This window comes from Colobus angolensis, unplaced genomic scaffold (genome assembly GCF_000951035.1).
Source record: "Colobus angolensis palliatus isolate OR3802 unplaced genomic scaffold, Cang.pa_1.0 Scaffold413, whole genome shotgun sequence".
In the NCBI taxonomy this organism is placed as follows: Eukaryota; Metazoa; Chordata; class Mammalia; order Primates; family Cercopithecidae; genus Colobus; species Colobus angolensis.
The window spans coordinates 251,479-276,278 of record NW_012117522.1 but is presented as its reverse complement, the minus strand read 5'-3'; the positions used below and the strand labels follow the sequence as shown (position 1 = coordinate 276,278).

General features: G+C 38.9%; 1 protein-coding gene across 1 annotated transcript in view; it reads left to right on the top strand.

Moving 5' to 3' along the window:
• WDR43 (WD repeat domain 43) overlaps window positions 1-22,011 on the top strand; it is a 58,437-nt gene extending 36,426 nt beyond the window's left edge. The window contains exons 10-18 of the mRNA XM_011956286.1: window positions 30-161; window positions 2,320-2,451; window positions 9,290-9,376; window positions 10,683-10,714; window positions 12,324-12,387; window positions 15,288-15,401; window positions 16,141-16,210; window positions 20,247-20,296; window positions 20,397-22,011. Of these exons, the coding sequence (XP_011811676.1) occupies window positions 30-161; window positions 2,320-2,451; window positions 9,290-9,376; window positions 10,683-10,714; window positions 12,324-12,387; window positions 15,288-15,401; window positions 16,141-16,210; window positions 20,247-20,296; window positions 20,397-20,579 (864 nt within the window). The 3' untranslated portion in view covers window positions 20,580-22,011. The remainder of the gene's footprint in view (window positions 1-29; window positions 162-2,319; window positions 2,452-9,289; window positions 9,377-10,682; window positions 10,715-12,323; window positions 12,388-15,287; window positions 15,402-16,140; window positions 16,211-20,246; window positions 20,297-20,396) is intronic.
• The last annotated feature ends 2,789 nt before the right edge of the window (window positions 22,012-24,800 follow it).

The following is a 24,800-nucleotide window of genomic DNA, read 5'->3' as shown; positions in this document are numbered from 1 at the left end:
TTCACACTTTGGCTGTTCCTGTTGAACAGGTGAGGACACCAGTGATGAATTCTGAAGTAAAAGTTCTGGTGCCTGGGATTCCTGGTCATCATGCAGCTATCAAACCCGCTCCTCCACAAACCGAGCAAGTAGAGAGCAAGAGGAAATCAGGGGGAAATGAGGTAATGCAACCACTGTGACCATATATTTGAGTTTGTGATTTAAAATTACTGGGAAATTGTGGCCGGGCGTGGTGGCTTACGCCTGTAATCCCAGCACTTCGGGAGGCTGAGGCAGGCAGATCACAAGGTCAGGAGATCAAGACCATCCTGGCTAACACGGCAAAACCCTGTCTCTACTAAAAAATACAAAAAATTAGCCGAGCATGGTGACTGGCGCCTGCAGTCCCAGCTACTCAGGAGGCTGAGGCAGGAGAATGGCGTGAACCCGGGAGGCGGAGCTTGCAGTGAGCTGAGATGGCACCACTGCAGTCTAGCCTGGGCAACAGAGCAAGACTCCGTCTCAGAAAAAAAAATTACTGGGAAATTCTAATAAGTGTGTTGGATAGAGCCAAAGTTAAATCTTTAGAAATTTACTGAGATTTCTGCTGTTATGCTCTTTATGCTCTCTTTTATCTTCACCATCATAGGTTTCAAAATTCTAGATTGTCATCTTTGTTTAACGGAGAAGATGGAACCTTTAATAACTAGAGAGGGTGCTGTTTTGACCATTAGTAGTTAGCTAGGTAACATAAATGGAGTAAGTCAAGCCAGGACTTGCTGTGATGACTATCATTGGGTTTCGCATGTTGCTGAGTTTCAGTGATGCATCTTTTCTCTTGGCTGTCTGAGCAGTCCTGGCTAACTTAATGCCAGTTGGTCTCTAAAAGTAATAGTCGTTATAACTGCGTAAGTGTTTATGATTTTCATTTTTTTCTCAGTTCCCAAAATCCTTTGTGGTTACTGTACATGTCTGTGCAGAGTTGTTTTTTATCTTCCATTCACATTCTTCTCTCTTACATAAGGAATCTGGAATTTTAACTTTTATTCTTACAGAAATACTATGTTTGTTTAGCTGATATTACTTTAATTTTTATTCTTTTGTTTTTCTTTGTCCACTTCGTAGGATAATTTAACTGATTATAAATGTGTTTATTGGGTGGTACGGTGGGGATAACATAGCTTCATAAAACATGTTCATAACATGTTCATAAAAGTTATTCCTCAGTTACGTGATAGCTGACTTTAAAAATAAAGTGCCAACTTTCTTTGGCTTGGCCTAGTTTCAACTTCTTAATTTCCCCATGTCCTTTTTAATATTTTTTGTGTTAGGATAAACCAAGCACATCTGTTTTGCTCTGTTAGTCGTAGAACAAATTTCTTTTTGACTCAGTTACCAAGAGGCTGACAGAACATGTTAGACTTGATTTGGTCAGGAATCAGTTCTGTACAATTGAGGGTGTTTGTTGTTTTTGTTTTTGTTTGTGTTTTGGAGATGGAGTCTTCTGTCACCCAGACTGGGGTGCAGTGGTTTGATCTCGGCTCACTGCAACTTCTGCCTCCTGGGCTCAAGTGATCCTCCCACCTCAGCCTCTCGAGTAGCTGGGACCATAGATGCATGCCACTATGCCTGGCTTATTGTTTTGTAGAGACAGGGTTTTGCCATGTTGCCCAGGCTGGTCTCGAACACCTGGGCTCAAGTGTTCCGCCTGCCTCAGTCTCCCAGAGTGCTAGGATTGTAGATGAGAGCCGCTACACCGAGACCACAGTTGAATTTTTGTATAGCAAATTGCATCATGTTTATTTACACACGTAACTGTTAAGTATTTATCAAGGACACTTAGTTGTAGTATAGCATATTCTAGCTAATAAATCATTTGGAGCTCACCGTTAAAAATAGGAAGACATTTTTTACAAATTGTTTTGGGAACATAACGGTCTTTATGCCCTTGTAATAATATTTTGTTTCCTCCTGCAGATCTGAGGGTGACACCAAGGGGTAGTTACAGTGGGGCAAGCTTCTCTGAGAATAGGTCTTAAGTCTTGGGTTTTAGAATCAGATGCCAGGTCCTTGCCTCTTCTGAAGGATTTTTATGAATGAACATTTTCAAACCACGTGCTTCTTGGGCCGTTGTTTTTTTCGCTAGAATCTGGAAGCTTGGATTGCAGATGTTTCACCTGTCTCCAACATTGGCATTATGGTAATGAGGTTCTCTTGGAATAAGAATGAGCATATTAGTGTTTTCCAGGGCTGAGGTGTAAATCCTGTTTTTTTTTTTTTTTTTTGTCGCCAAACTTCTTTAAGTCTTGTAACACATTAACAATCCTTTCTGTTCTGTAGGTTAGCATTGAAGAACGCCTGGGAGCAATGGAAATAGACACACGCAAAAAAGGAAAGGATGACCTCCAGACAAATAGCTTTCCAGTTCTTCTTACCCAGGGCTTAGAAAGTAACGATTTTGAAATGCTAAATGTAAGTATGTAGCAATTTTTAACTAAATTAACATGGTTAATATTTCTTAGAAAATGATTGACGTAACACATTCACAGCTGTGAGCCATCATGTTACAGAGCCATTTGGAATGTAATGTTTTATGAGTTTAGTGAAACATGTATCACTTGGTGGCATTATACAGACGGTCACCAACCTACAAAGGGATTGCATTGAGTTATTTTGAACCTGGAATGCATTTTCTCATAGAAATACTGTTCTGAATTATTAGGTTATTAGGCTTTAGTTCATAAAAGCCTTTATAAACATAGTGTAGCTGAATGATAATACTCAGCATTCTAGATCACAATTTATATTTTTTTCTGTAGGAAAATGCGTTCCTGAGTTTTTACTCTGGATTCCAGAAACTTATTTCCCCCTGGCCGTGAGAGGGGGCAGTGAGGTGGAACCTTGGCAATGGGTAGGAGGTTTGGGGGAAAATTCAAGAGGGTTGGGGGTTATGTTGTCAAATATGTAGAGGTAAAATTACTAGAAACTTTGTATAAAGGGAGGCATTTTTGATTTCTGTGTAAGTTGGTGACTGCTTGTATGAAGTTACTCAGTTTGATTCTCGTAAATTCTACAGTTTGACAGCATTCTATCTAGAACATTTAAGTGAAAACTGGTTGGATTCAAGTACTGCCTGATCAGATTAAAGCAGTTTACATTTGCTAATGCATTTATTCTTAATGACTCATAGCAGTGTTATGATTTCAGTGAATGTCAATGTGACTTTAATCCATAACCTATGAGTAGTGTGTCTGATTTTACTTGATCCGTTTTTTTAGGGTACATTGATCCTAAAATTACTTTTAAAATAGTTTGTGAATGTATTGTGGAGGTAGATTTTAGTTTACCATGGCATAGAAACCTGGGTGAATGTTTGGTGAAAAATCTGTAGAAAACAATTGACAGTGTTTTTGAAACGGAATATAACTTAACTGCCCTCATTGCCTACTAATTATGCTTTGAAACCTTCCTCAGTAGGTACAAATGAATCGAGTACAAATTTTTGCTTTTTCTTATTAAGAAACAGTTCAGAACATTTAGAATAGTACAGTGGACCATCACAAACTCATTACCTAGTTTCAAAAATTATCAATACTAGCCAATCAACTGTTGATTTGTTGATAGTCTCACTTGTCTCCCCAAGTTATGGTGAAGCAAGTCTCAAATGATTACATACATTTTATCCATAAATATGCCCCATTCAACTTAAAACATCCTTTTAAAAAATAACCATAATCCATTGTTGCACCTCAAAAAAGTAATTCTTTAAAAATTATCAAATATTAGTGTTTATATTTCCCTGATTGTCTCAAAGTTTTTTTTTTTTAAATTTTACTTTATTTATTTTTGAGACAGTCTTGGTCTGTAGCCCAGGCTGGAGTGCAGTGGCATGATCTCAGCTCACTGCTTTCTCTGCATCCTGGGTCCTGGTTCAAGCACTTCTCCTGCCTCAGCCTCCCAAGTTGCTAGGGTTATAGGTGCGTGACACCATGCCCAGCTAATTTTTGTATTTTTAGTAGAGACAGGGTTTTACCATGTTGGCCAGGCTGGACTTGAACTCCCGACCTCGTGATCCACCCGCCTTGGCCTCTCAAAGTGCTGGGGTTACAGGCGTGAGCCACTGTGCCAGCCTATTTTTGCTTTCTTTAAAACAAGATTTCAACAGAGTCTACACTGTATTTAGTTGGTATGCCCCTTCTGTGTCTTGCAATTTATTTTTTTGGAGAAGTTAGGTTATTTGCGCAGTAGAGAGTTCCATGTTCAGTATTTTGCATAGTGCATCATTGTGGTATCATTTAACACATTGATTTGTCTGTCTTGTTCTCTATATAGGTTAGATCTAGAAGCTTTACGATCTAGATCTGGTTAGATCTATAAGCTAGAAGAGATTCAGTTTAAAATCATTTTTGGCAAGAACATTTCAAAGATGTTAATGTGTAACTTTCATTAAGTGTTATAGGTTGTTGAAAGGAAAAATAAAATGCTGTTTATGAAAACACTTGTTAAATTGTATAGGTTACTTAGGTAGAAGTAATAGAGAAGCGGTTGAATGATGAAAAATTGTGTGCTTGAAAAGTATAGAGCATAAAATACACATGCCCCTCCTCTTTTTTTTTTTTTAATGAGACAGGGTCTCACTCTGTCACTTAGGCTGGAAGGGCAGTGGTGCAGTTGTAGCTCACTACGTGAAATCCTGGGCTCAAGTGATCCTCCCACCTCAGCCTCCCCAGTATCTGGGACTGCAGGCATGCATTACCATAGCCAGTTAATTTTTAATATTTTTTTGGTAGAGACAGGGTCCGCTGTGTTGCTAAGGTTGGTTTCAAAGTCTTGTTCTCAAGTAATCCTCCTGCCTTAGCCTCACAAAGTGCTGGCATAAAATAACCCTTTCAGGAAATTTTTTATTCTATTGATTGATTGATTGATGGATTGTCACCCAGGCTGGAGTGCAGTGGTGTGATTTTAGCTCACTGCAACCTCTACCTCCCAGGTTCAAGTGATTCTCCTGCCTCAGCCTCCTAAGTAGCTGAGATTATGGGTGTGCGCCACCACACCCGGCTAATTTTGTATTTTTAGTAGAGACAAGGCTTCACCACGTTTGCCAGGATGGTCTCAAACTCCTGATCTCAGGTCACCTGCCCCTTTTGGCCTCCCAGAATGCTGGGATTACAGGCGTGAGCCACCGCTCCCAGCCAAGTAAACCCTTTTTTAAAAAAGAAAAGAATGGATGTTCTTGTAATGTATTACCTAGGAGATTATGCATTTATACATTCTGTACTCTAATAAAGAAGGAAGTAACATTTTTCCTCCTAAAAAAGTTTTCCCCCTTCTCAAAAGCTGCCTTATGAGGATACATAGTTATGAGGATATTAAAAATAAGAACAAAAGAAGAATGTGAGCAGTGACAGGGGTACAACATGAGTGCTTCCAAGAGGTTAATACTGTCTGTCATAGAAAACCTGGCATTAACATTAATGGCATTTGGAAGGTGGAATTGTTAACTCAATGAATTAGTCTGTAGCTTATGCAAAAAGAGAAGCATATTTATGTAATTCATGGCACCCATAGGAGATATTTTTAAATATTTTAAAAAGCATTTAAGTTAAATGTTTTTTAAAAGTTCCATTTATAGTAGTACCAAAAAATACCTAGGGTATATCTGAAACAGATAACTGTCTCTACACTGATAATTATAACAGTTGAGAGAAGTTAATGAAGACCTAAGTAAATAGAGGTCTAAGCCCTGTTCATGGGTCAGAATATTCTGTATTTTAAGGGTCAAGAATTCTCCCCAAATTCGTCTATATATTTAATCCATTCTCAATTAAAATTCCAGCAGTCCTTGTCAGCCACCTTTGTAGAAATTGACAAACCTATCCTAAAATTTATGTGGAAATGCAAAGGACATGGAATAACCAAAGAAATGGTAAAATAAAGAACTAGTTGGAGGAATCACCCAGTTGATTTCAAAATAAAGCTATAGTAGTCAAGATAGTTTAATATTGGTGAAAAAATAAATATACATTAATGGGCCAAAACAGAGTCCAGAAATAGACCACATACAATTGGAAAAAAATGGATCTCAGTTTTATCTCACCTTACACAAAATCAATGCAAAATAGACCATAGACTTGACTATAAAACCTAAAACTACAAAACTTCTAGAAAAAACAGGAGAACATCTTTGTGAACAGGAGTGGAGAAAGATTTCTTAGATGTAGCACAAAATGCGTGAAATGTTAAAGAAAAAAATTGGTCATTTGAACCTTATCAAAACTAGAAACTTCTGTTCTTGGAAAAACAGTGTTAGGAGTATAACAAAACAAGCTGAGGGCTGGTAACAAAATATTAGCAACTCAAGTTAGACAAAGGATTTGAATCTGGACTCAAAAGCAGTTGATGAGGGTTTGAACAGACGCTTCACAATAGAATTCAAATGGCCAATAGGCACATGTAAAGGTATTATGCATTATTAATTATCACAGAAAGGCAGATTAAAACCACAATGAAATAAAGCTTGCATACACCCCTTGTAGGTTGATAAAAATGAGACAGACAGACAATAACACCATCTGTTGGTGAGGATGTAGAGCAGCTGAAGTTCCAATATGTTGCATTGCTGGTGGAAATGTAAATGGTGTAACTACTTTGGAAAACAATTAGTTTATTAAAAAATTGAGGATATATCCACCATATGATGCAGCCATTCTGCTGCTAGATATTTACCAAGAGAGTAACACACATACGTTCATACAAAGACTTGCTCGTGAATGTTCTTTGTAATGGCCCCAAACTGGAAAGAACACATATGTCCTTTAACAGGTGAATGGAGAAACAAATTATTTAGCAATATAAGTACTGTGTTATTAATAGACCAATAGTATGCATGAATCTCAAACTAAGGCTGTGAGAAAGAAGCCAGGCAAAAAGTAATGTAAATTCCTATTTATATAAACATTCTGGAAAAGCAGACCAATATATAGTTCAGTAGCTGCCTGGAATGGTCGTGGAAGGAGGGATACATTTAAAGGGACCCAAGGAGACCCGAGGGTGATAACAGTGTTTATTTTTATCATAGTATTTGTTTCATGGGTAAAGAGTATGTTAAACTGATCAAGCAGTACACTTTAAATATGTGGTGTTTATTATGCTTCATGTGTACTGCAGTAAAGTTGTAAAAGAAAAATCTTGTCTTCAACACCACCTTTTTAGTAGTTATAACTATGGCTTGTAGGTTTGTTTCTTTACATATATCCTTGCAGAAATTAATGAGGCTGACTCCTCTGTTTATTATCAATTCACTTAGTTTGGGATAATGTATTTTTATTTGCTTATTTTAAATTAGAAAATCATTACTGTAGAGCCTTGGTCTTTAGTGGGCATGGAAGTATCCAAGAGCTTGTTAAAAATTCTTCTGCCCTACAGTTTGGGATAACTTCTAAATAGCTAGGCCATACTTTTTTGTCTGCACCAGTTCTGGTTTATACCTCTCATCTTGGTGTAATTAATAGTGACTCCTTCCATTCACAGAAGTGTCCCAGTTTGGACAACAAATTATATGATCATTCTCTATTTAGAGCACTGGTGGTTTTCACAAACCTCCTGTCTTTGAACCTTCCATTAGGTTTCAGTCCTTTCTGGTTTCTCGGTATACATAATGGAGAACAAGTTCAGGGTTCTTTAGGGTTGTATTCATTGACCTGATGCGCTGCCACTCTACTTGGCCATTTAAGACAATGAAGCCTGGTGGTTTGGGTGACCATCTTGTGAAAATTGGGGACCTTTACAAGAGCATGTTGTATATCAAAAGATAATTTGTAGAATAGTTCATGCAGAATGTTTCCTATAGCCTCTAGATCATTGGAACTTTGTGCTGTTATTTATAATGAAGAGATGGTTTGAGGAGTATTTAGTGTCATCAAGCACCTCTTGAATTGTTAAAGTTAATATCAGCATAGTTTGTTTTGAATCTTGTATTCTGGTTATCTGAAAGTGAAAATTTAGGTTAAGATTATTAAATCAGTATAGTCTATCCCTCAGTTCTTCAGTAATGATGTATAAAATGTTTTATTTCTTTTGCATAAGAAACAAACTATATAATTATGTCAGTGATAGTTTTTAAATAGTACTTGATGGATTTAGAAGGGCTTAGTGTAAAGATAGCTTTACAAGCAAATTAAATCCATAGAGAATTCTGAAAAAATATTTTAGGAACTGTTAAAGTAAGTTGGAAACCAGGCATGGTGGCTCATGCCTGTAATCCTTATATTTTGGGAGTCTGAGGCAGGAGCTTTGCTTGAGCCCAGGAGTTTGAGACCAGCCTGGGCAACATAGTGAAACCCCAGCCCTACAAAATAAAAATTAAAAAACTAGCTAGGCATAGTGGTGTGCCTAGCTACTCAAGAGGCCGAGGCAGGAGGATCCCTTGAGCCCGGGAGGTCGAAGCTGCAGTGAGCTGTGATCATGTCAGTGCACTCCAGCCCAGGCAGCAGAATGAGGACCCTGTTTCAAATAAATACATTAATAGGTTGAAAACTAACTTTCTCTATTTTTGCCTTTCGGTGCCACTGCTGTTTCTATTCTGAGCATATTTATAGCCACAACCATCACCAAAAAATACATGTACCATTAGAAAGACTCTCTGGGACTAAACTCTTTCAAAAGGACCCTAATTTTCACCTTCTACTTTTGTAAAGCATGTGGGGCTTGAAGAAGTTGAACAGCCTGCCCCAGAAGATGTGCTTCTAAGGGGCAGGACCAGAACTGATCTGCTCTGTGTCCTTTGCTGTAACCCAGTGTGGAGACTGGGTCTCCACCATAGACGTACCGTTGAAGGATTTTGATTCAAGCTCTCATTATGTCATCTTTTGATTGGCATAAAATTTTACCAAAAAATTGACACCTAATTTAAAAGGATTTCTTGCTTTCTAAGTAATTTTACTGTTTTGCTCACTCTAGGGAGGATATAGGTCAAATTTCATAAAATGGAAGTTTGGGAACATCTCTAAAGTGTCGTAATGTCTGTATTCAAATGTCTAGAGATGTTTTAATAAAACACAAAGAAGTAAAATTACTTCAGTAATGAAGTAAATTTACTGATACCCAAAGACTATGCTTGTCTGTTCACCATAGGACATAATATACTCCATTCAGTCCCTCCAACCTTTATTTTTGCTAAATTCCGTTTGTAGTTTATTGCCTTGGTCTTAAATGATTTAAAGAATTCATTTTTACAGACTTTTTTTTTTTTCCTGTAGTGTCCTTGGTTTGTGAGTATGCTCATCTTAATAATCCTTTTATTTTCTCACAGAAAGTACTTCAAACTAGGAATGTAAACCTTATAAAGAAGACTGTATTAAGGATGCCCCTGCATACTGTTATTCCATTGTTACAAGAGGTAACTGACTGCTTTTTTCATTTTAGCATCCTAATGCCATGAGTTAAATGGAAAATTCAGTAGTTAGAGAAATGGATTTGTAATACGTAAGGACAGATGGCATTCAGAGTGAATAATGGATGGAGGAAAGTACTTTAGACAAAAAAAAAGTGAAATTAGATTAATTTCTGGGGCAGTGAAAGGAAATGTCATTGGCAGTGTTACCTTTATTCTGCTAATGGCTGTTGTGTGTCTGTTTACCTGGAGGCACTTGGAACTTGTGGCACAGAATGCTGTTTGTACAGGATGTCATCTACATGAGAATAATTGTTGTAAACACCCCAACATAAAGTTCCCAAATGCTCATTTTGGTTTTTCCCATTAAGTCCTGTGAGGTACCTTAACCTAACACCGAAACCGTTTTTATATGTGTTGATTTTCTTAATCACAGATGGACTGTTAATCTCTGTGACTGGCAATATGGAATTGGAGGTGGGAGAACTGCTGGAGCCCAGGAGTTTAAGACTGTAATGCGCTATGATTGTACCTCTTAATAGCCACTACACTCTAGCCTGGGCAACATAGCAAGACCCCATCTTTTTTTTTTTTTAAATTATGCATAATTTCACTGAAACTTGCCCTACAAGAGTGGGTATAAATTTTAAAAAATTAGGCCTAAAAATAGAGTGTATTCTTTGTAATTAGAAATTATACTTGGATTCCATTTGTCTAACATGCTGCTGAAGTATTTTGCAAGTATAGTTATGGTATTAACAGTGTGGGCTGGTGTACTGTTATTGGTGGGGAAAACTGTGTACTTAAAAAAGCAGTGTCTTGTATAGAAAAGCGTGTTCATATGTTTTTGTAATACTACCTACTATAAAAATTTGCCTAACCTTGATTTTTTCTTTGTATTTTAAAAATTGAGATATAATTCACATAGCATAAAATTTAACTCTTTAAAAAGTATGCATTTTAGTGTTTTTCAGTATGTTTGCAAGTTATGCAATTGTCATCCCAGAAAGAAATCCTGTATCTCTTAGCAGTCACTCTCCATTCTTCCTTCTTCCAGTTCCTGGCAATCACTAAGCTGTTTTCTGCCTATGGATTTGCCGGTTCTGTACATTCCTTCATATAAGTCCTATCCTAGACTTTTATCAGCTAATTACTCTGATTTTGGGAATGTCTTCATAGACTGTATTATGCTGGTTTAAAATAGACTACTTATTAGAATAATAATTTCTCAGTATTGTCATTGTGTCGTAGGAATTGACAGCATTGGTTGCGTCTGAAGTGCTGTTGTTAATAGTGCTTTTTTCTCCCTTAGCTTACAAAGAGGTTACAAGGACATCCTAATAGGTAAGATTAAACAGGTGACTTAAAAACAGTGTTGTCTGACAGCATGAAATTAAATATTAGGTGGTTCTGATTTCTAACTAATAAAACTTTTTTTTTTTTTTTTTGAGACGGAGTCTCGCTCTGTCGCCCAGTCTGGAGTGCAGTGGTGTGATCTCGGCTCACTGCAAGCTCCACCTCCCGGGTTCACGCCATTCTCCTGCCTCAGCCTCCCGAGTAGCTGGGACTAAGGTGCCCGCCACCACGCCCGGCTAATTTTTTGTATTTTTAGTAGAGACGGGGTTTCACTGTATTAGCCAGGATGGTCTCGATCTCCTGACCTCATGATCCGCCCGCCTCGGCCTCCCAAAGTGCTGGGATTACAGGTGTGAGCCACCACGCCTGGCCAGTAAAACTCTTTAAATGTCAAATATTAACTCCCTGTCACCTCCCTTATTTTAAGTTGAATGATTCTTATTCTTAGCGTTTTATTATAGTTTTCTTTTGGAAAATGCCTAAATAGATATTTTAGCTTTATTAGCAGGTCATTTAAATGATTAGTCTTATTTTATTTAATAACTTAGTGTTGATATCACAAAATAGCTGCTTATATACCTGCCGAACCTCTGATAGCTGCTTAGACTCTGTAAAAATATATTTTAGCTAAAAGACTAAATATTGTGTCTTTTTTCTTGATAATCTGATCAAACATTTAAATAAGATGACATCTTAAAGATCCTAAGCTTATAGTATATTATCATCAGTATCTAGATAGTAAAATATGTAGGTTTTCTTATAAAAAATTTTTTTCTCATGGGCTGCATAAGCCTTCTGAGCTCACAAAGGAGGAAAACTAAATAATTCATTAATTATGACTGTTTTTTGCACACTTTTGGTCTGTATTTGCCTTTTAATGTTAATAGAGGACTGCTGTTCTTGACAGAATAGATTTTTATGTTTATTGTTAACATAAAATGCAAAACCAGTTGAACTCAATTTGGATGAAGATTACTGCCCTCATATCAGTTAATTATAAAGCAAAGCTTGGGTTTTATTTAATTAATTTATTTATTTTTTGAGACGGAGTCCCTCTCTGTCACCTAGCCTGGAGTGCAGTGGTGCGATCTCGGCTCACTGCAAGCTCTGCCTCCTAGGTTCACGCCGTTCTCCTGCCTCAGCCTCCCGAGTAGCTGGGACTACAGGCACCCGCCACCATGCCCGGCTAATTTTTTTGTGTTTTTAGTAGAGACTGGGTTTCATCATGTTAGCCAGGATGGTCTTGATCTCCTGATCTCGTGATCCGCCCTCCTTGGCTTCCCAAAGTGCTTGGATTACAGGCATGAGCCACCGCGCCTGACCTTATTCTTGAACTGTTATAGAGGAAGGGGTTTTTGTCCTGTTCTCTGATGTGGCCCCCAATCCCTGCCCAAGATCTATGACACAGATCTCAGATAATCTGAAAGAAAAAACGGAAAGTGATATATACACAGTGATATATTTATTATAGTCATCTTCACAGAGCAACATTTATAGATCTTCACTTGTCTGTCTGGGTTTTTGTAACAGCTCAGTTGAATTTACTTTTGAATTTGTGAACATTAGTTTACTTAGGTTTTCTTTTGTTTTTCCCCAGTGCTGTGCTAATGGTTCAGTGGCTCAAATGTGTGTTAACAGTTCATGCATCATACCTGTCCACGGTGAGTCTTTTCAGCTTCAGTTGTCGAGTATGAATAGTTTGGCTTTGATAAGGTTTGTAAAATTTGACAAGTATGGCTGAACAAAACCATCCTTTCCCCATCTGTCCTTCAGCCGTTAGATGCTTCCTTTAGAGATTTTGTTTTACCCCAGGTGCAATGACATGAGCCCTTTCATGATGTCACTGCTGTGGCCTTTTATAAATTGGTCTCTCCCTGCCCCCCCGATTTAAAAATTAACATGTGTTCTATAGAGATCTTTACAAATACAGAAAGGAGAAAAGTTATATAATAGCGTACTAGGATTTAGATGTTTTTCTGTACACACACACACACACATACACACACACACACTTGGCAAGTTTTAAATGTTTTTGTACATGCTAACATGTCTGTCCTGCCTTGCCCCAGGAGGATAAAATGTAGTTAATGGTAACAGTAACATAAATAAATATTTACTACCTGACAATCTGCTGGTGCTGCTGTCAGCTCTTGACTACCCATGCAAATAGAAGAGGGAAAGCAACACCAGAAAAAAAAAAATTTGTATTCATAATATGAGTTGGGTTCTTTGCCACATCATTACATCCGTTATATTTTAAGCTGGAAATGAAAGTATTCAATTCTTTTTCTTTATCTAGTGTTCTACATTAAGTTTTAAGTTTTTAGTGGATAGTTGTAAAAAAAAATCCTGAATTGTTCTTTAAACTATAGCTCTTCTTAACACAGTCGCACCCAGCTCTTGCCTTTTCACAGTCCCTTGTTCTCTGTCACTGGCTCGTTTACCTTCAGTGGCTTGAATTAGGGAAAACTTGGTTAATCTGCTTTGAGGTCAGTAGTTTGTTCTTTGTGTGTCTGGGGAGAACTCGGTAAGATGCTGGAATGGCGTGGAGACAACAGTAAGGATGGATCCTGGGTCTCCCAACCTGTAGGATTCTTGGGAGGTGACCTGGGAGCACTGGTGAGAGGGTGGCCGAGGGGTATTACAATTGCATGAACGATCCCAGCAGACGTCGGATCTTAGGAATCTGGATGGCAAATGGGGCAACACTAATGTGGCCTCAGTTACTTGCTTAGAAGTGAGGAGAGACCAGGAGGCCTTGTAGTGAAATCTTTTCTGGAATCAACTCCTGAGGTATAACTATCAGAATAGCCGTGGTGTAACATTCAAGGTCATGGCAGAACAGACCAAAGAATGGTATAGGCAGGGCCCCTCAGCCTGTAGCAGTTATCGAGGAAACCATGTTTTTCCTCGCTCTTTTCCTTCATTTCTTCCTTCCTTTGCAGATATTTTTAAGTGCTTTCTCTAAGCCAAGGGCTATGCCAGGCATGGGAATTCAGCAATGTACAAAACACTCTGGTCCCCATCTTCTTGGAGCTCATAGTCTGAACAGGGACACAAAAGGGAGGTGATAAATTGGAATGCGGTCACCTTAAACCCTTGCTTTACTAATTTTTGTGTCTGTCTGCTGTTTAAAGTTAACATTTGAATGAAACACTTATTTACTAAAGTATCAGAAATAGGAGTGCAGGTAAAGGCTAATCAGGGGTAAAGAGTGGGGTCCCTTTTTCTGTAGTGCTACAGGGACGGATGAAAGCATGTCCTGGGGGTAGGGGGTGAGTTGGGGAAGCCAGCATTGTTCTTTTTATTTGTTTTTTTGTTTTTTCTTGAGACAGAGTTTCGCTCTTTTTGCCCAGGCTGGAATGCAATGGCACGATCTTGGTTCACCGCAACCTCCGCCTCCTGGGTTCAAATGATTCTCCTGCCTCAGCCTCCCGAGTAGCTGGGATTACAGGCATGTACCACCACGCCCGGCTAATTTTTGTATTTTTAGTAGAGATGGGGTTTCTCCATGTTGGTCAGGCTGGTCTCGAACTCCCGACCTCAGGTGATCTTCCTGCCTCAGCCTCCCAAAGTGCTGGGATCACGGGTGAGCCACCGCACCTAGCCGCCAGCATTGTTCTTAGAGCCCAGAGATGGGAGGAAAATTAACCAGATGCAGGTGTTTGAAGGCAGTGGGACAGGAAGACCTTGTTCTGGACTTCCAAATGGCTTCCTTTAAAAAGAGGCATTTATATTTTTCCAGTTGCTTTTTATAGTTGATATAGGATAGAAAAATTATGGCCATGATGGTTTCCTTTCATAATGTTAAAAATGATCATCTGTGTGAAAGCAGAGAGAGCAAGGGGGCTTTAAGATTTTATGAGAAAGGCAAATTACCATTGTTTTATTCCTCAACGAACCTGGAGGAGCCAGACCTTTATCAGTCGTGTTGTGTTCCAAACATAACAGCTATGTTCTCAACACAAAAGACTCCGATGAGAGCAACGTGGGAGCAAAAGAGTGTGTCCTACTTTCATTTTTTAAGCATGCTTCAGAGGACTCATTAACAGGAAGTATATTTAAAATGCAAAAGGTCAGCTTTGTACTGTGTTCTGCTGGTCTCTGGGAGCTGGGAAAAGGTTTCTCTACCTCTTTGGGCCTTATAGTAAGGGTAGATAATATGTTAGCATCAGAGGATAAGATTCAGAGGAAAGGCTCTTTAGCCTGGAGATATGTGGTAGAGGCATTTTTAATTTCCTGTCTACTTTATACTGGACATTGGCCTTATCTGAAATAATTTGATCAATACAGAAAAGTCCCACCTTGCAGTTTCACTCTCTTGCACTTGTATCATTGTTTTTTTATAAGACTATTATTTTTTCCTCTTAGGACATTGAGGGTCTTCTGTGAAAATTCGTGATGTTGTTAGGCTGTGTTGCAAGTAGCCACTGCCACTGGAAGTACTTGTAAGCAGATGTGTGTGGTGCAGTGGCTAAATACTGAGGCATAGCTGAGCATGATTTGCATGTTTGTCATCTCTAATATGTTAATAGTGCCAAATGATCATTTTTTTCTCTAGTTGCCTGACCTGGTACCCCAGCTGGGGACGCTCTACCAGTTAATGGAAAGCAGAGTCAAAACTTTTCAGAAACTTTCACACCTTCATGGAAAGCTTATTCTTCTAATTACACAAGTGAGTAAATTGTATTGTTCTGGGCTAAAACTTTTGGATATGGTAGGAATGGAGAGAGGAATAGGGATCATTTTGAGACAGGGTCTTGCTCTGTTGCTCAGGCTGCACTGCAGTAGCGTGATCATAGCTCACTGCAGCCTTGCTCAGGTGCCTCCCAAGTAGCTGGGACTACAGGGATGCACCACCATGCCTGGCTAATTTTTAAATTTTTCATAGAGGTGGCTTTGCCCAGGCTGATTTTGAACTCCTAGGCTCAAGGGGTCCTCCCACCTTGACGTCCCAAAGTGCTGGAATTACAGGTGTGACCCACCGTGCCTGGCTGAGAGCTCCCTATTTCAGTAAGAAATTGGTAAATCAGGATCTAGTCTTTAACTTGGAAAGCTTATCAATTTGACAGTAAGAAAGTTTAGTTGTGCCTATTTCAACTTTTACTCAAATTTTTTTCTCACTGTTGTGTTTCAATTGTTATACTACAGTTGGTAAGTTACAGGGTATTTATACAGTTAAAATTCTGGCACAGAAAGATATTCTAATCACCTCAGTTTTTCAGCTTTACAGAGTAATTCTTTCCCTCTTGTATCTGAAGGATTTTTTTTTTTTTGCTCTGTGTTGTATGAAAGTCCTCCATTACGGTGGTGGAGGTGAGTTAGCAGCAGTGGGAAAGTTGGGAATGCTGGTGGTTGTGATACTTGGGATATGTTTACACTCTACTTCAGAACAGTACTTCGTCTTCTTCCAGGTAACAGCATCAGAGAAAACAAAGGGAGCAACTTCCCCTGGACAGAAGGCAAAGTTGGTGTATGAAGAAGGTAAAGACTAGGGGCATGGGATGGAGTCTAGAATTACAACATTCAGTTTTCAGTGACTGAATTCTGTTATCATTGTGGAAACGTCAGTGTAAGATCTTCCTTTGGCAAGCCTCCTCTAATTAAAATAGGCAAGTCCATGGCAAACGTCTGTAGTTGATCAGATAAGAAAAGAAAAGGCACAAGTATGATACAATGACAAAAAAGGGCATTAGGTATGGAAGAGATTTTTTTCTTTTCTTTTCTTTTTTTTTTTTTAAAAGACAGGGTCTCAGGCTGTTGCCCAGGTTGTAGTGCAATGGCTTGATGACCTGGGCTCAATGCAGTCTTCCTGCCTCATCCTCCTGAGTAGCTGGGACTGCAGGCGTGCTACCACCATGCCTGGCCAACTTTGAGATTTTTTGTAAAGATAGACTTTCACTATGTTGCCCAGGCTGGTCTCAAACTCCTGGGCTCAAGTGATTCCAGTGGGCTTGGATTACAGGTGTGAGCCACCGTGCTCGGCCAGGTATGGAAAAGATTTAAACAGAAGAACACTATATGAACAAACTTAATGTTAATAGATTAAACAATCTAGGTGGTATAGTTAATTTTTAAGGAAACATTAATGACCAAAATTGACTTTAAAAGAAATAAAAAGTTTGAAAAAGCCAGTAGCTCTAAAATTGACTTTATAAAACCTCTCACAAGATACGCCCAGAAATTTTGAAGGTTATTTCATCAAGTCTTCAAAGAACAAGTCTTTTTTTTTAGTGGTTGTTGACAGAGTCTCTCTATTGCTCAGGCTGGAGTGCAGTGGCTCGAGGTCGATCATAGCTCACTGCAGCCTCAAACTCCTACACAAGCAATCCTCCTGCTTCAGCCTCTAGAGTAGCTGGGACTGCAGGCTTGAGCCACTGTGCCTGGCTAATTTTTTTTTTTTTTTTTAAAGTAGAGATGAGGTCTCTTTGTTGCCCGAGCCGGTCTTGTGCATGTGGCCTCAAAAACAGTCTTCTTGCGTCAGCTTCCCAAAGTGCTGGGAATAGAAGCATGACCCACAACACTGGGCTGTCCTTTTTGTCATGTACTAACAATTTAGTCATTTTATGAGCCAAGTAGAATCTTGATAACAAAACCTGGAAATGTCAAAAAGAGAACATTTTAGATCATCCTCAAATATCCTGAGTAGCAAATTGATCGTAGATGTAGAGTTACAGCTAGACCAATGGATTGGCATAGTTACCCCTGAAAAACCCACAGCTCTGTGGACTCTTGGTGTATTAATTGATGGTGTGTATTGTCTCATTGTGGAGAAGATAGCCTACTCAGTAAATCGTGAGAAACACGATAATTTACATGGAGCAAAAAATTTTACCATTATCACATCACACATCACATTCCATATTGTGAGAAATGGATAAATTTGAAAGAGTAAAAAATGGTCAGGTGTTGGCCGTGATTTGGGAAATGGGAACTCATGCTGTGGTGGGAGTATGTGTGCATTCTTATTAGAGAGCAACTTTGTAATCTCAAAGTTTGCAGTTTGCATATCCTTCCATTCATTGGGGGGCAGTCCCAAAGTGATCCCGAAGTGCTTTTGCGTGTCCCAAGGACCAACACTTCTCCAAGTGTGAACAGAGGACCTATGGGGATGCCCGGAACTCTTTGAGAGGCTCATGATGTCCTCCACTTTTCAACCAGTCGTCTGTGGGAGGCTAGATTTTCTTCATATAGTTCAAATAAAACAACATATCCAAAAAATAGAATGCAGAAGCAAATATGAGAAGTTCATAACAGTGCCACTCTACTTAGTAGAATTTGTTGTTGTTGTTTTGGAAATTCCAGTTTTCAGTTTTAGTATATGTGCTGCCGAAGTGAGCACAGAAATACCATTCTTCATTAAAACATTGTTTATGTTAACATGTAATGGATGGGTATTTGTAAACAGATTAAATATTCTTAAATTTAAAAATTGAATTTGAATGTGATAAATATAGGTAGACTTTTCCCACATAAACAAAAACTTTTTGGAGCCCTCAGTTTTTAAGAATGTGAAAGCATTTTAAGGCTAAAGGGCTTGACAACATAGCTTTAAAACATAAATGTAAAGAGATGATGTAAGTATGTTCATTGCAGCCTTTATAATTAAGAAAAAGACTTGTAAACAACATAATTCTTCATTAGTAGGAGCATGTTTAAAATGACTTATTCCTTTAGCATAACACTACTTTAGCCAGAGTGCCTGGAGTTGAGGTTGAGTTAACATGCATAAGTTTGATTACAAAATCAAGTCACAAAATGATACCTTCTGTATAGCATCGTATAATTGCAAAGGATTAGTAAGCAAAATAAGGGTGGCTTGAACATAAGCTCCGTGATACTGCAACATTCGGTTTAGTAACTGAGGTGGCTACTAAATGACTAACGGGTGGTTAGTGTAGACAGCGAAGCCGGACAGAGGGATGAGTTACCTCTCCGGCCAGGCGGAGCCAGATAGCACGACACTTCACCATGCTGCACATAACAGCATGCAATGGAAAACTCAGAAATCCTTGATTTGTTACATTTTCTGTTTAATAGTTTTGGACTGCAGTTGCCAAGGGAAACTGAAACTGGGGAAAAGGAACGCATGTTGGGAGAACTGCTATATAAGTCTTTCGTGAATGTGTACATGTGTAATTCATGGGTAATATAATGTATATGTTACAACAGCATACTGAGGAATGAGAAGCTCACAACAGTGGTTTCTTTTGGGAAATGGGCTTAGGGAGATGGGCATGTGAGGGAACTTCATCTGGAGATAATGATTTATTTTCTTAAGAAAAATTAGATAGAAGAAGGATGTTAGAATGTCTTTAAAAATTAGGAACCCCATTCTATATTATTGGATAACATTAGCACACCTAACGAAATCAATTCCTGAGTTTTATCCAATGCCCAATTTATCTTCATCTTTCTCCAGTTATCCATAGAATGTCCTTTAAAGCGGTTTTTCCCATACTAGACTCGAGTTGTGCATCATGGGGTTGAATCTGGTTACTATGTTTCTGAAGTCTCTTTTTAGTCTTTAAGAACTCCCCTTTTCATGACATGGACTTCGCTGAGGTGTATTTCGCAGAATGCCCCACCTTGTGGTTGTGGATTTGCTTCCTTTTGGCTTCTTTTAATTTGCTCCTCTAAGCTACAGTTCCTTTAAACTTGATGCGAGGTCTAAAGGTTTGATTAGATTTTATTTTTGGAGGGGTTGCATCAATGCTGATCACTCATATTACATCACACCGAGAACCACATTGTGCATGTTCACAGTTTTTTCCCCTTCATTGTGAGATACATCGTCCTTAGTGCTTAGAAAATAGTCTAGCTGTGTTAATTTTTTTTAACGTTTGAGTGTTTACTCCCCCAAGAATCATACATCTAATTTATCAGTTGCTAATATTACATTGTTAGTACTTTGTGGATTAAAAATAATGCTAATTCTTCCATTTCATTTATAAGCCAGCTTTTCTGTGTTGAAGTTTTCCTCATCTGCTGGGGCTATTTGGTGGCCCTGATATGGCTTAGTATTTTAAGATGAGATTTTTGTAAGGGGTTTGGTTAGTTGGTTTGGCCCAGTGAGATCTTGAAGGAATAATATAATGAATATACTTTTATACATGTAAGAATAAATTAGCCAGGTGTGGTGGCTCACGCCTGTAATCCCAGCACTTAGGGAGGCAGATGTGAGCGGATCCTTTAAGTCCAGGAGTTCGAGATTGGCCTGGACAACATGGTGAAACCCCATCTCTACCAAAAGTTAGCTGGGTGTGGTGACTACTCAGGAGGCTGAGGCAGGAGCCTGAGGCTTGAACCCGAGAGGCAGAGGCTGCAGTGAGCCAAGATTGCTCCACTGCGCTCCAGCTTGCAAAAAAAAAAAAAAAATAGAGTTATGTCTTAGTTGGATGATTGCTAAATATAAATAATATTTCTAAAAGTAAGTTCAGGAATCTGGTTCTGTTTATTTTCCAGGCTATACCCTCTGTTTTGTTCTAAAATTAAGGCTGGATTTTTTCTCCCCTTACAGAATCTTCTGAAGAGGAGTCTGACGATGAAATAGCAGATAAGGATTCTGACGTGAGTGATTTGTTCCCTGTATATACATCGGCCTTTGTATCCTCATACTCTGTAAGAATGAGGCCTTCATGAATGCTTTCCTTGTTGGTATTTCTACTAGGATAATTGGGATGAAGATGAGGAGGAGAGTGAACGTGAAAAAGATGAGGACATTGATGAAGAGGAAGATGAGGATGCTGAAGGAAAAGATGAAGAAAATGGTGAGGACAGAGATATAGCAAGTGAAAAAGAATTAAATGGAGATTCTGACTTAGATCCTGAAAATGAAAGTGAAGAAGAATGAAGACAGCAAAGCAAGCCGGTCAAACCGTATAAACTCTGGCTCACCTTGCCCAGTGGTGAGGGTTGCCTCTGTGCCAGGATGCCAAGGACCGCTGCACATTTCCAAATTCACAGCGGTGGATTCCATGCCACTTTGCTGTCCTGAGCACCCCAGACTTGACTGTGTAAATAAGAGTGTTTCATTCAAATGTTAATAAACTTTACACAGCATATAGACACATTTTCTGCAATGTACTGACATCAGTGTCCAATATATGGTATATTTTTATAATATAATATCCTAGTATGATTGATTATATCAAGAATTGACAAGTGCAGATAAAGACCTTTCCCATAGGAGTTCAAGAACTGGACTGTTGTGAAGGAGGCAGCTCTTATCTCAGGTTGGTATCTTTCATCAAATCCATATGCAAAGCAGCACTAGTGAAAATCTTTTTTAATTTAGTACATTTAATTTGATACATTTTCATAAAATATGAAGGGATAACTAAAAACTGAAGTAAAAATGATAGTAATTAAAAAAATCATCCGTATCTCTAGTTTGTCTGTTAACTGTGATAATCTGACATGAGTCAGATTGACTATTTGGAGTGCTTCCCCAAAATAACCACTTATTTTTTAAACTGTCATGTGAAGTATTTTTTTAAAACAAAACAAAAATTAAGATCATTAAAAAAGCTAGATTAGCCATATTAAGGATTTTTCTTGACTGCAAATTGCTTGTAAAGAATCATCAGTATGTAGATTAGAAGTGCTCATTACCTGCAACTTTTAAAAAAATTCAGTTATAGCTGCTTTTGAAGAGGTTTTCATTTTATTTAAATTACTAATGGATCAAAGAACTATTGTTTATTTTTTCTCTTTGGTTTTAGATATTAATGATAACCTTGTTGGAATTTTTTTCCAAAGAAAATATTTTTATAATTAAATAATTTAATGTTTTTCTTCCTTTTCATTACCTACTCTTGGCAGTGTTAGGGTATCTGTTTACCTTCAAAATGATAAATCTCACTCAAGATTTTTTATGTATGTATAAATATTTTGGTGTGCTACAAAAGCCTTTGCAAATTATCAGTAGTTTTTTTTTTTTTTTTTTTTTTTAAAAGAATGAGCTGATATTGGCTTAGTGCTCACTAGGGAACATGCAGATGGAAGCTCACCTCTAAGAAAGGGCTGGACAGATGGATTTATTTTTTCCCACCTGTGAATATGTAAAACAAAACCATTATCTTTGAGGGACTTTTTAATACCAATGGCAGAACAGAGATTTGTGTGCTCAACTTAAGAGCCAGAGCCATATAAGCATCTTGGGAAATAAAGTTTGAACCAGCTGCTGGTGTAATGTACAGTTATATTTGTCTATAAATGGAGCTGTTTATGGCAATTTAATACCATTCTCTTTGTAAAGTGAATAAATATTCATCTTTACCCAGTGCTTGTCTTGTGGTATATGTAGAGGAACACAGCCACATGTTTGGGCTTGTGGTGTGAAGGTTTTTAAAAAGCAATTTTGCTCCTCTGGCATTAAATAGATAAATGCTTTCAAAGCTTGTGGATAACCTAGAATTTGCAACAAAGTGAAAGAATCAAGACATTTGTGTTAGTCTAGTGTCAGCTATAGCTGGTTGATTCTTCATGCATTCCCACTTGACTGGGTCGTGACTTCACAACCCAGGGCTATAGTGACAGTAAAGAAAGAGGTATGTGCTGGTAAATTCAGTCCTGTACTGGTAACCAACACTTGGCTTATGAGTCCGATTTCCCTTATACCTGACTCTGCCTAAAGAAGTAAATGATGACAAACCATATGGTAATTTCTAATTATTTCTTTGGTTTAGAAAAATCCAGAGTTAAATTAGGCTTGTTGTGAAAAGAATCTTCTATTTTTAAGAGTATTTCATTGTCTTTTTCCTGTGTGTGTTTTCTTTTTTGAGATTAATTTTTCTTCCCAACTTTTCATTTTGAAAAACTTCAGCCCTCCAACCACAATCAAGTCAGTCATCATATATTGTAATTACTTGTCATATTGCTCTAATAATTCAGAATAGTCACCCTCATCCTGTGTGTGTGTGGATTTTTTTTTTTTTTTTTTGGTGGAGTCTCACTCTGTCACCAGGCTGGAGTGCAGTGGCCGGATCTCAGCTCACTGCAAGCTCCGCCTCCCGGGTTTACGCCATTCTCCTGCCTCAGCCTCCCGAGTAGCTGGGACTACAGGCGCCCGCCTCGTCGCCCAGCTAGTTTTTTGTATTTTTAAGTAGAGACAGGGTTTCACCGTGTTAGCCAGGATGGTCTCAATCTCCTGACCTCGTGATCCGCCCGTCTCGGCCTCCCAAAGTGCTGGGATTACAGGCTTGAGCCACCGTGCCCGGCCGTGTGTGTGGATTTTAATGTTTAAATGAGTCCACATAAATTAAGCCATGTTGTAGAATGTCCTACATTGTGAATTTGTCCAATTGTTTTCCTTATGATTAGATTCTGGTTTAAATACTTTTTGGTAGCAATCCTAAAAAGGTGGTGGTATTTGAGATGAATTTTTAAAAGAGAATTATTTGGGTATAAATGAATATGAGAAGGTTTTAATGTGAGTAGATGTCAGGGCCTCAGGTCTGGGGATTTTGAAGCCGTAGTAGAATGGTTAATGCTTCTGGTGAGGCTCAGAAATTGGAACTTCATAATGGAAACATTGGGTGCATTGATATGTCTGGGGTTGTTGTAATTCCATTGGAGGTTAATGCCCAACGTGCTACATTCATTCATTAAGCAAGTGCTTCTTGATTGCCTACTATGTGTCAGGGATTATTTAGTAGCTTGATGCATAACCATTGAACAGCAGCAGGGGAGGATATCTGCCTTTGAGAAGCTGACATTCTGCCAGGGAGATGATGGCCATAAACAACGTATGAGTGAGTAAATGCCAACCTTTTTGGCACCAGGGACTGGTTTGGTTGAAGACAGTTTTTCTACGAACCGGGTGGGGCAGGGGATGGTTTCAGGATGATTCAAGTAGATTACATTTATTGTGCACTTTATTTCTAATATTATTACATTGTAATAAATAATGAAATAATTACACAACTCATCATAATGTAGAATCAGTGGGAGTCCAGAGCTTGTTTTCCTGCAACTACACAGTTCCATCTGGGGGTGATGGGAGACAGTGACAGATCATCAGGCATTAGATTTTCATAAGGAGCATGCAATCTAGATCCCTCACAGTAGGGCCCTCCTGTGAGAATCAAATGCCACTGCTGATCTGACAGGAGGTGGAGCTCTGGCAGTGATGTGAGTGATGGGGAGCGTCTGTAAATACAGATGAAGCTTTGGCTGACCCTCCACTCACCTGTTGTGCAACCCAGCTCTTAACAGGCCACGGACCTATGTTAGAAGGTGGCAACCTACAGGTGGAATAGCAGATTAAGGAGGCTGGGAGTTAGGGTGAGGGAGTGCTGGTTGCAGAATTAAATACATGATCAGGGTAGGGTTTATTGAGAGGGAGAGATTTGAATGTAGACTGGGAAGAGGTGAGAGAGCGAAGTAGGTATCTGGGGAAGAGAAAAGAGCTTGAGTCTAAGGTCCGCATGAGCCTGCTGTATGGAAGACTGAGAGGCAGTCCACGTGGTACATAGTGAGAAAAGGAGATTAAAGCAGAAGGTAGCGAGCAGTCAGGTTGCGTAGGGCCTTGAGGCCATTGTAGGAACTGTCTTGTCTTAGGCTGACTGAGTTTGAGCGGAAGAGTGACATGATCTGCCTTCTGTGTTGAGAATTCAGTATCATCCTGGCTGTTGTGTTGAGAAAGCACTGAAGGACAGTTTCTTGAAAGGCAGAAACCGGTAGTGTGCTTTTAGAGCAATCCAGCAAGAGGTGATGGTGACTTGGGCCAGGGTGGTATTATTGGAGTTGGAAAGAATTGGTTGACTTCTGATATGTGGAAGTTAGAGCTGATGGGATTTCTCTTGAGATGTGCAAGGAAGCCAGAAAGCAGGTATGATTCACAGGTGCTTTTTGCTAGCACCTGGATGCTGCTGTGGGTGGAGTGGGTTTGTGAGGGGAGATCAGAAACTGAGTTCTGGACATGTTGAGTTATAGATACCTATTAGACATGCAGGTACACACCCATGTAACTTGGGGGAGAGGTTGGGATGGAGGTAGTAATTTGGTGTTGGCATAGATGTGACATTAAAGCCGTCCAAGACTGAGTGAGCTTCCCAAGGGTGTGGTCTGA